This window comes from Panulirus ornatus, chromosome 42, assembly GCF_036320965.1.
Source record: "Panulirus ornatus isolate Po-2019 chromosome 42, ASM3632096v1, whole genome shotgun sequence".
NCBI classification, from domain to species: domain Eukaryota; kingdom Metazoa; phylum Arthropoda; class Malacostraca; order Decapoda; family Palinuridae; genus Panulirus; species Panulirus ornatus.
The window spans coordinates 22,719,122-22,731,182 of NC_092265.1; the positions used below are offsets into that span (position 1 = coordinate 22,719,122).

The window sequence follows — 12,061 nt, forward strand, 5'->3', positions numbered from 1 at the left end:
AAGTGTTTTAGATATTTGGGAGTGGATTTGGCAGTGGATGGAACCATGGAAGCAGAAGTGAGTCACAGGGTGGGGTAGGGGGGCAAAGGTATTGGGAGTATTGAAGAATTTGTGGAAGGCAAGAATGTTATCTTGGAGAGCAAAAATGGGTATGTTTGAAGGAACAGTGGTTCCAACAATATTATGTATATGGTTGTGAGGCATGGGCTATAGATAGGGTTGTGCAAAGGAGGATGGATGTTTTGGAAATGAAATGTTTAAGGACAATATGTAGTGTAAGGTGGTTTGATTGAGTAAGTAATGAAAGGGTTAGAGAGATGTGTGGTAATAATGAGTGAGGAAAAATTGACAAAGAGGATATATATGTCAGAGGTGGAGGGAAGGAGAAGCAGGAGACCAAATTAGAGGTGGAAGGAGTGAAAAAGATTTTGAGCAATCAGGGTCTGAACATATAGGTGGGTGAAAGGCGTGCAAGTAATAGAGTGAATTGGAACGATGTGATATACCAGGGTCGATGTGCTGTCAATGGATTGAACCAGGGCATGTGAAGTGTCTAGGGTAAACCATGGAAAGGTCTGTGGGGCCTAGATGTGGAAAGGGAGCTGTGCTTTTGGTGCATTACGCATGACAGCTAGAGACTGAGTGTGCATGAATGTGACCTTTCTTGTCTGTTCCTGGCGCTGCCTTGCTGGAGGAGGGGGTAGGATGCTATTTCATGTCTGGCAGGGTGGTGATGGGAATGGATGAAGGCAGCAAGTATGGATATGTACATGTGTATATATGTATGTGTATGTGTATGGTGAAATACCAATTCAGTGAGAATTCAGATGCTTTTATATAACATGTAATTTTTCTATACGTGTTTCATGTAGACAATCCTAATTGGGTGCAAACATTCATAAAGTTTTTAACTCCCAACGCCACCACAAAAATTCCATATTTCCTGTGCCATTCTCAACTGTACAGTTGCCTTACCATTAAAGGGAAAGTAGGGGGTGCCTTGTGGTAAAAGAAAGAGGGGGGGAGGGGCCTTGGCCTGGGTAATGATATGTGTTCAACTATTTTTCTTATGTTAATGTTTCTAGATAATTCTTCCATAATGATTTGGTTGATTGTGGGATGTGCTTTAAAGTTAAGTGGGGACAAATTAAAGTTCTTAGTATTATTAGCAATTAAGACAGATTCAATGACAATGACAGATGACAGATGAGTACAATGTGCCTGGGTTGTTAAGATCAGTAAGGTGATCGTTTTCAAAACTCTGTTTAGCAGTTGCATTTTTGTGGTCATCCTTGCTTGCTGAATGACTGCCAAAAGCATCTTTCAGTTACTGTTTTACCAGGCTAGCCAGTGTATACATCTTTACATGCCTTACAACAGTGTAAACACTCCCAATTTTCAGATAATTTTGCCATGTTTTGATTAAGGTCTTACTGATAGTGTTATTGTACTGGAAGGCATCATTAAATGCACTATTTTTTAGTACCTATCTTACATTAGCTGAGGTAGGAGAATAGGGCAACACCAGTGTGGTCTCCAGCTTCTCTTTGTTCCTTCCACCTCTGACACATATATGCTCTTTGTCAGTCTTTCCTCATTCATTCTCTCCCTATGTCCAAACCTCTTCAACACACCCTCTTCTGCTCTCTCAACCACACACTTTATTTCCACACTTCTCTCTTACTCTTTTATTACTTATTTGATCAAACCACCCTCACACCACATATTGTCCTCAAGCAATTCATTTCCAACACATCCACCCTCCTGTATACAACCCTATCTATAGCCCATGCCCTGTAACCATATAGAATTGTTGTAACTACTATTTTTTCAGACATATCCATTTTTGTATATATGTCCTGGGGATAGGGGAGAAAGAAAACTGCCCATGTATTCCCTGTATGTTGTAGAAAGGAACAAAGTGGGATGAGAGCTGATGGCTGGAAATCTTCCCTTCCTGTATAACTTTCCAAAAGGAAGAACAGGGCAAGGAGCCAGGTGAGGAATTTTCTCTTAAAGGCTCAGTCATCTGTTCTTGATGTTACCTCACTCATGCGGGAAATGGCGGGCAGGTATGGAATATCAGTTATTGGGCTATGTGTGCACGAGGCTAGTTTGCAAGTGTAAAATCATCTTTGGCAAGGCTGAATCATTGGGAGCGCTATCTCTTCAAAGAACTTCTCACTGTAAAAGGAATGTACATTTCCTTGCTACTGGAAGTAGCACATCCTTAAGAAATTGGTCCTGAGTAATACCAGGATTCTTCTATAGAAATTGCTCCTGTTTTTACTTTTCCAAAAGGAGGAAAAGAGAATGGGGCAAAGTGAGGATTTTCCCTCTTGGGCTCAGTCCTCTGTTCTGAATGCTACCTTGCTAATGCGGGAAATGGCAGATATGTACGCAAAATATATGTATACATAGTAAATCCTTGATATAATGGATTTCAGATTTAATGGACCGGATTTAACTCATTTTCTCTCCACCTTCCTATTGATCTCCTGCTGCTTTCTCTTGTACATCTCCCAATCATTTGCACTCCTTCCTTGTAAGTACCACCCAAACGCATCTCTTTTCTCTTTCACAAAAAACTCTTTTCTTTAACTACAGTTCAACTAGGTTACATTCGATTTAACCAACTTCAGCATGAAAGGACACCTCTTCCCCCTCTCTTAGTCCATTAAATTGAGGATTTACTTTATGTATACTGATATTATGTATGAGAGAAGGGGCATGCACCCATGCATTTCATTTTAGAATAAATGTGTGATGGAGTATTTATTGGGCTGCATGCCAAATTTCGGAATGTTGGATTTGTTGATTATGCATGAAATGCCATAATAGTTTCGATGTTTTGCTATTTTGCTTCATGAAAGAAAAATGGGAAACAAGAAAGAAGAATGAAACATCTGATGAAGAGAAGAGTTTGCAGCTTGAGAAACTTCGTCGAAAGTAAGTGTATGTGAAGCATCTCTGTAATTAGAAATATGCTATTGGTTTTGTTTGAAATAGAGGTTTCTTGGAATAGTCCTGAAGGTAGATGATCGAGTTTCCTTTGTATTAATCCCACTGTCTCACCATTAGTGTGGGATCCCATTCTGTAGTTGGAGCCCCTAGACCAGTACACCTGATTTAAAGACATTGCTTATATCAAGATCAGGAAAAGTTTGTGTTACTAGGAATCTTTTATCTTAATGGTTATAACGTAAAATAATTATCAAGAATATTGGGATTAAAGGAGAAACCCTCCTTCCCCGAAAGTTCACATGAATCCTTTATAGTGTTTGATGTATATCTTTCACCTCTCTCGAATAACTTCATAGATTACTTGTTGAAGTAATTTTTTTTGATGACCTTTGATGTGCTTCATCATTCCACACTGATATATTAAGATTGAACATTTGACCGATCTGCCATCTAAGTTATCCAGTTCTGTAACAGGATAAAGTTTAAAGCAACTTCTTGAAACCTGAAAAACTTTAGTTCTTACCTACTTTTCATGAATAATCCTTGACCATACAAAACGTTTGCCAAACTGTACAGTTAAACTTTTAGATATTCAGTTTGGATTTAAAGAATGCTCATTGGCATATCCCAGAATAAGGAGTTCCTGGCATACAGAATTGGTACACATACCTGGCAGTATAGGGTGAGATTTTTAGTTTTTGCATAGCCCTTTGAATTTTTTCCTGAGTAATCTGTGTCCTCCTCACATGTATGTCCCTCGAGGCAATAGTTGTTGCTACCTCAGTGATCATCTGGTGATGTCACCTTCAAAGGAGGATTGTACAAGACAAGGGCTTCAAGTCATAGAGAGCTTTCAGAATGTGGGTTTTGTCATTTGCCTGGAAAATTCTCTTTAGTTCTCAGGTAGATCTTGACTCAGGCTGGCTTTGTTTATCTCCCAGAGGACAAAGCTCAGGATTATGTGATTACCATATGGTACCAAACCTTGATGTCTGAACTTCACTGAGATCTCAACTTCACCTAGAGCAGCTTTTAGGAGTTAAATTTTGCGGTCCTGTGCAGTGACATTGTGAGGCTGCAGGCCAAATATTTGCCTTTTGAATGAACTCTCTTTCCTGCTGCAGGCAGAGATCTTTCAGAAATGCTTCCCAAAGAACTTTTATATGTTATTTTGTTTTTGCTGGCATTGGCAACTAAGACGTCAATCAAGAACATCCTACTAATGTATGAGGACAAGATGTGGTGTGAAGCAGATTGATCGTGTGAGTAATGAAAGGGTACAGGAGATGTGTGGAAATAGATAGAGTGTGGTTGAGAGAGCAGAAGAGGGTGTGTTGAAATGGCTTAAGACATATGAAGAGAATGAGTGAGGAAAGATTGACAAAGAGGATGTATGTGCCAGAGGTGAAGGAACAAGAAGCAGGAAATCACATTAGAGGTGGAAGGATGGAGTGAAAAAGATTTTGATCACACTTGTACGTGATGATAGTTATGGAGGTGAAATTGCAATTCGGTAATAGTTCAGATAATTCTATTAAACTTTAAATTTCTCTATACATCCATCACTGCATGTTTCACGGAGACTATTCGCTTCATCAACTGCATACAATTCATGAAGTTTTTAAATCCCAATGCCTCCACAAAATATTCTGTGTTTCCTCTGCCATTCTTGACTATACATTGGCCTGACCATTAAAGGAAAAGTATGTGTGGGGCCTGGGTAGCATGATGTGTGTTAAACTCTTTTCCATATGTTATCATTTCTTGATAATTCTTTCATAATGATTTGGTTGATAACTTACGATGTGCTTTAAAGTTACCTGGGAACAAATTAAAGTTCTTAGTATTAGCAATTAAGACATTAAATGGTGTTATGGGTAGCATAATCAGATGAAGGGTACAATGTGACTGCATTGTTAAGGCCTATAGGGTGTTCATTTTCACGAGTGCTTAGCGATCACATTTTTATGTTCATCCCTGCATACTTTCCCTCTAGTGGGAGGGTAAATGAGTTACATGCTGTACATAGACACAAGAGTCTTCTTGTTTTTGATTCTGGGCTCTTATGAGTCAAGAGAAACTTAAAGCTCTGTTTTCTTGGTTAAGAAAGAAACCATAATTAAAGATATTCCCTATATGAACCACTCTTGGAAGGCTTTTTCAAGAAAACATCATACCTTATACCCAGTTTAATGCCTAAGAGATCTTTTGAACTTCACTTAATGCTGCTGAATGAATGTTTTTGCTCATTGAAATATAACTTAAAGGTGAGGGGGAAGAATGATTTGGGAATAACTTTGGTTAAAGTAGGACTGTAAAAGCTAAGGAGAAAGCACTCCTGCAGGAGTTGTGGGAATGTGTGAAAGAGTCTTAAGAATGTAATCTTCACACTGATATGAGGAAAAATTGAGATAGCTTACCAGAAGTGGGTGATTTTTAGCACTCATGCATCTAACCATGAGAAGTGAGAAAAGGAGACACAAGTGTTTTGTTAGGAGCTGAGCGAGCTTGTCTGCAGTTTTGAGGCAAAAGACCAGATATTAGTGATGATTGATATAAGAAAGTGATTAATGTTGCTGTTGAGGGTATGGTTGTGGGGGAGGTTATTCTGTGATGATCCTGAAATACTTGATGATGATTATCTGTCTTAATCATATGGAGAGTGACTGTGGATACCAACTCTCCCTGTATTGAAATTGACTAAGATAAGGTAGCAGAGGGTGTTTGCAGCACAGTGGAGCCAGGATTACTAGCAATTGCCATAGTATTAAAGCTTGTTCTTTTTTTCATTGCTCTGACATTTATTTTTATTGACTTCTCTGCATAGAGAAAGAAATTTTATAAACAATGACCCTTCCAGCATTGATATTGACCAAGATGAGTCAGCAGATGTTCCTCTTGCAAGTGAAGCCATTGTTGCCAGTAGTTGCCGGAAAACTAAAGCATGTTAATTTTTTCATTATTCTTATGATATGTGTTATTATTTATCTTTCTGAGTATTATAATGTAAATTGTAGTCTAGCGTGTTCTGTAAGCACACACAGACTTTAGAGGTGTGCCTAAACAAGATAGTGTTGACATTTGTAGCATTCCTGTGTGTCTAATTCCCTTCTTTGAGGGATATCAGTTATCCATCATTTTTCATCTTGCTTGGTTACTTCAGATTTTTTCTTAGATTATATGCATTGTCTTCTCTTTATCAGCCTCCCAGAAGTAAATATGTTTAATAGAATAGGAGAGAGAAAGAATAGAGGAGACGTTATTACAGAACCATATACATAGTATTTACCTTGAAGCTATCCAGAACTGAAGCTTGTTCGTTTTTTCATTGTTTTGATATTATTCATATAATTACCTCTTAGTACAGTAATAGAAATTATTCTTGTTCCTTTGTTTCATTCTCTCAGTATTAATGTATTCACCTATGTATCATTCTGTTCATAAGAGTATTACTTTAGAAGAAAAAGTTGTAGATCACGTCTTATTAATCTGCTCCAAGTAATGAATACGTGTGTAATTAGACTGGGAATTAGAGAATATAGGGAAGACAAAATACTGATAGTCAGAAAGCCATGCAGACCACATATTGTGGTCTGCATGGCTGGAGAACACAGTTGATAATACAGAGAAATTAAACAAATGATGCCAAACCCAACCAGATGTTTTTACACAAACTTCCATTTGATGTTAGTAATCAAATATTTTTATGAATCATAGGATTTTGAAAAGGGAATAGTTCAGTTTGTGATAAAGAACAAATTAGTAACTCAAAGTATAGGCTTAGAAAAAACAAGTGATTGAATTAATGGAGTGTCCCGTGCTGATGAAGCAGTCCTAAATTTTACATACTCTCACATTGCTGTTAATGGCTTAGAAATACCTTTATATGTTCTTTTTTCTTTGCTTAAGTATGAGTATATGTCAGGTACAGAGAAAAAAATAATTCTACTCACACTTAGAAATCCAAGAAATTCTAGGGAATTGAGAGGAAAACAGCCCTAACATGAAATTAAGCAAAAAAAAAGTCTTGTGTAAAAGTACTCTTATAGCGTAAGAGTGGTGAATGAATGGAATAAGATGGAGGAGGACATGGTAAGTGCACACAGCACACAGAAATTTATAAAGTTATTTGATAGTAGAGAATGCTCAAGATTTTGGGTCCCACAAGTGTAAACTTCCCTCCCCATACAGTATAAATGATTAAACCTGCACACATACTTTTTGCTTTATAGAAGTACAGTATTATCACAGTAATGTTATATTTGCAGGCGGGTGAAGCGGGCCAACAAGGAGGAGAATATGTGGGACTGCAGTGTATGTACCTACAGAAACTCCCCAGAGGCCTTCAAGTGCCTCATGTGTGATGTTCGCAAGGGTACATCTACGAGGTAATATTGCATTATTGGTTTATAACTCAGTTTCGTTTCCTATGAATTAAAAGTTGACCATCCAAAGGATAGGGAAAAGTCCATTGATTATGGGATTCACTAGTCCTAAGTTAGAGTGCTATGGGTAGGGCTTGTCGCCACACACTTGGCAGGTCCCGAGAAAAGGTTTATGACCACCAAGCATGATTACTAGGAGGTTACTGAGCCTTTTAGGCTGCTACAGTGACTTGTACTTTGTTTTGATTGTCATATATAGCCAGCTTACAGTGAATGCAGAATTCAACTTATGGCAGGAAATTACATATGTAGATTGGTGTTTCTATTACCCTTCTGTGTCATGGTAGATTGATATCCATACCACTGAGGGTTGATTCAGGGTTTACTACGGTCGTGAAAGCGTAATTTTGTAAAAGGGTTCTAGGGGAACAGTATTCAGTGAACAGATAAATGTTTCCAATTTCTGATGTCTTCTGTATACAAAAAAAAGAAATGATAGAATTTTATTGTTTTAAAACTGAAATTATTAATGTCACTCGAAAAGAAAGGGGAAATGTTTGTAATATGTAAGTAAACTTTTCAGAATTTGCAAAAATGATTATTTTAACTTTGACAATCTTTATATTTAGCCAGGTTTGAATTCCTGTGATAGTGCAACAGGATTACATTGTTTAATGGCTATATATGAAACGAACACACATTGTTGTTTTAAGTCTAGAACATAGAAGCATAGCATTTTTTGGTCCTTTGAATTCATTACAGTATCTTTTGTGAGAAATACCCAGTTACAGATTTTTTCTCCCAATGAGCTTATCCTTTCTTCCTCTGTTGGAGGGGGGCACAAAATCCCTTCTACAAGAAATTCTTAGTGGGAAACCCTGATATTGTAGCATATTGCTAACATGTAGCATTGTTCTTATTACCCCCAAGGAGCTTATCTCTCTTCCTCTGTTAGAGGGAGCACAAAATCCCTTCCACAAGAAATTTTTGGTGGGAAACCCTGATATAATAGCATATTGCTAACATGTAGCATTGTTCCTTTTCCCGCCTCAAGGGACACAAAATTCCTTCCACAAGAAATTTATGGTGGGAAACCCTGATGTATTTATATTTATATGTTATACTTTGTCACTGTCTCCCACGTCAACGAGGTAGTGCGAGGCAACAGACGAAAGAATGGCCTAACCAACCCACATACACATTTTTTTTTTTTTTTTTTTTTTTTTATTATACTTTGTCGCTGTCTCCCGCGTTTGCGAGGTAGCGCAAGGAAACAGACGAAAGAAATGGCCCAACCCCCCCCCCCATACACATGTATATACATACGTCCACACACGCAAATATACATACCTACACAGCTTTCCATGGTTTACCCCAGACGCTTCACATGCCTTGCTTCAATCCACTGACAGCACGTCAACCCCGGTATACCACATCGCTCCAATTCACTCTATTCCTTGCCCTCCTTTCACCCTCCTGCATGTTCAGGCCCCGATCACACAAAATCTTTTTCACTCCATCTTTCCACCTCCAATTTGGTCTCCCTCTTCTCCTTGTTCCCTCCACCTCCGACACATATATCCTCTTGGTCAATCTTTCCTCACTCATCCTCTCCATGTGCCCAAACCACTTCAAAACACCCTCTCCTGCTCTCTCAACCACGCTCTTTTTATTTCCACACATCTCTCTTACCCTTACGTTACTCACTCGATCAAACCACCTCACACCACACATTGTCCTCAAACATCTCATTTCCAGTACATCCATCCTCCTGCGCACAACTCTATCCATAGCCCACGCCTCGCAACCATACAACATTGTTGGAACCACTATTCCTTCAAACATACCCATTTTTGCTTTCCGAGATAATGTTCTTGACTTCCACACATTCTTCAAGGCCCCCAGGATTTTCGCCCCCTCCCCCACCCTATGATCCACTTCCGCTTCCATGGTTCCATCCGCTGCCAGATCCACTCCCAGATATCTAAAACACTTCACTTCCTCCAGTTTTTCTCCATTCAAACTCACCTCCCAATTGACTTGACCCTCAACCCTACTGTACCTAATAACCTTGCTCTTATTCACATTTACTCTTAACTTTCTTCTTCCACACACTTTTCCAAACTCAGTCACCAGCTTCTGCAGTTTCTCACATGAATCAGCCACCAGCGCTGTATCATCAGTGAACAACAACTGACTCACTTCCCAAGCTCTCTCATCCCCAACAGACTTCATACTTGCCCCTCTTTCCAAAACTCTTGCATTTACCTCCCTAACAACCCCATCCATAAACAAATTAAACAACCATGGAGACATCACACACCCCTGCCGCAAACCTACATTCACTGGGGGAAACACACATATATATATATATATATATATATATATATATATATATATATATATATATATATATATATATATATATATATATATTTTTTTTTTTTTTTTTTTTTTTTTTTTTTATATACTTTGTCGCTGTCTCCCGCGTTTGCGAGGTAGCGCAAGGAAACAGACGAAAGAAATGGCCCGACCCCCCCCCCCCCCCATACACATGTACATACACACGTCCACACACGCAAATATACATACCTACACAGCTTTCCATGGTTTACCCCAGACGCTTCACATGCCTTGCTTCAATCCACTGACAGCACGTCAACCCCTGTATACCACATGACTCCAATTCACATATACATACCTATACATTTCAACGTATACATATATATACATACACAGACTTATACATATATATACACATGTACATAATTCATACTTGCTGTGTTTATTCATTCCCATTGCCACCCCGCCACACATGAAATGACATCCCCCTCCCCCCGCATGCGTGTGAGGTAGTGCTAGGAAAAGACAGTGAAGGCCACATTCGTTCACACTCAGTCTCTAGCTCTCATGTATAATGCACCGAAACCTCGGCTCCCTTTCCACATCCATGCCCCACAAAACTTTCCATGGTTTACCCCAGACGCTTCACATTCCCTGGTTCAATCCATTGACAGCACGGCGACCCCGGTATACCACATCGTTCCAATTCACTCCATTCCATGCACGCCTTTCACCCTCCTGCATTTTCAGGCCCCGATCGCTCAAAATCTTTTTTACTCCGTCTTTCCAATTTGGTCTCCCACTTCTCCTTGTTCCCTCCACCTCTGACACATATATCCTCTTTGTCAGTCTTTCCTCACCCTTATATATTAGCACATTGCTAACATGTAGCATTGTTTCTTTTCCCCTAAGGAGCTTATCCTCTCTTCCTCTGCTGGAGGGGATACAAAACTCCTTTCACAAGAAATTTATGGTGGGAAACCCTAATATTATAGCATATAGCCAACATGTAGCATTGTTTCTTTCATAACATTAAACAATTTCTTTCAGAAAACCTCGATTGAATGCTGAGTTAGTAGCAGCACAAGTGGCACAAGTTGTACCTCCCAAAGTCAAGAAGTCTGAAAGAAAGGACCGGGAACGGAAAGGAGAAGGTCGTAACCTACAGAAAGGCAGGTTAGTTATACAAGGCAACAGAACTAGTATGTCTTACAAGGCAACAGAAACAATAAGTGTCCATCAGGCATTAGAGTATATATATACAAAATGATAAATTTCTAAAAGAGCATAGAATAAAACTATATGCTGTATGCTCATTACAGTGATGACATTTGGTTTATTTAAATTGTGCACCATTTCTTTGGAGTTGAAATTGCCATCAAAACTTTGGCATGTCCTACAATACTGTCTCTGGAGATTTTTTTTTAATACTTGATTACTATTTCCCACATTAGAAAGGTAGTGCTACGAAGAGACAAAGGAAGGCTGCATCCACTCATAGCCATTCTCTAGCTGTCATGTGTAATGCACCAAAACCACAGCTCCTTATCCACAACCAGACCCCACAGCCTTCCCATGGTTTACCCCAGACACCTCACGTGCCTTGGTTTAGTCCATTGCCAGCACATCGACCCCAGTATACCATATTATTCCAATTCACTCCATCCTGCACATGCGTTTCTCCCTTCTACATGTTCTGTCCTTGATTGCTCAAAATAGTTTTTCATCTGTCTTTCCATCTCCAGTTTGGTCTCCCTGTTCCCATTGTTTCCTCTACTTCCATCACATGTATCCTCTTTGTCAAGCTTTCCTCATTCTCTCTTCACATTTATCCAAACAGTTTTAGAAGACTTTCTTCAGCTCTCTCAACCACACTCTTTTTATAACCACACCTCTCTCTTACCCTTTCGTTACTTATTCGATCATACCATCTCACACCACATATTGTCCTCAAACATTTCATGCCTTGCTTCCATATAATATTGTTGAGATTACTATACCCTCGCACATACCTATTTTGACCTCCCTGGTAATTTTCTCTCTTTCCACACTTACTTCAGTGCTCCCAGAACCTTTCCCTCCTTACTTAATGTAAGACTCACTTCCACTTCAGTGGTTCCATTTGCTGCCATGTCCACTCCCAGATGTCTAAAACAATCCACATCATCCAATTTTTCTCCATTCAAACTCACTCCCCACCTAACCTATCAGTCAACCATGCTTAACCCAATAACCCTGCTTTTATTTACTTCCAACTCCCTCATTTCACACATTCCTCCAAACTCAGTTTCAAATTTCTGCAGTTTCTCTCTCAAATCTGCCACCAGTGCTATACCATCAACAAACAACAAATGACTCACTTCCCAGTC

General features: G+C 39.1%; 1 protein-coding gene across 2 annotated transcripts in view; it reads left to right on the forward strand.

The window, feature by feature from the left end:
* Positions 1-12,061, forward strand: part of RYBP (ring and YY1 binding protein) — a 32,786-nt gene that overhangs the window by 10,923 nt on the left and 9,802 nt on the right. For both annotated transcript variants that reach the window (XM_071686711.1, XM_071686710.1), the window contains 2 exons: positions 7,233-7,352; positions 10,743-10,868. In XM_071686711.1, the coding sequence (XP_071542812.1) occupies positions 7,233-7,352; positions 10,743-10,868 (246 nt within the window). The remainder of the gene's footprint in view (positions 1-7,232; positions 7,353-10,742; positions 10,869-12,061) is intronic.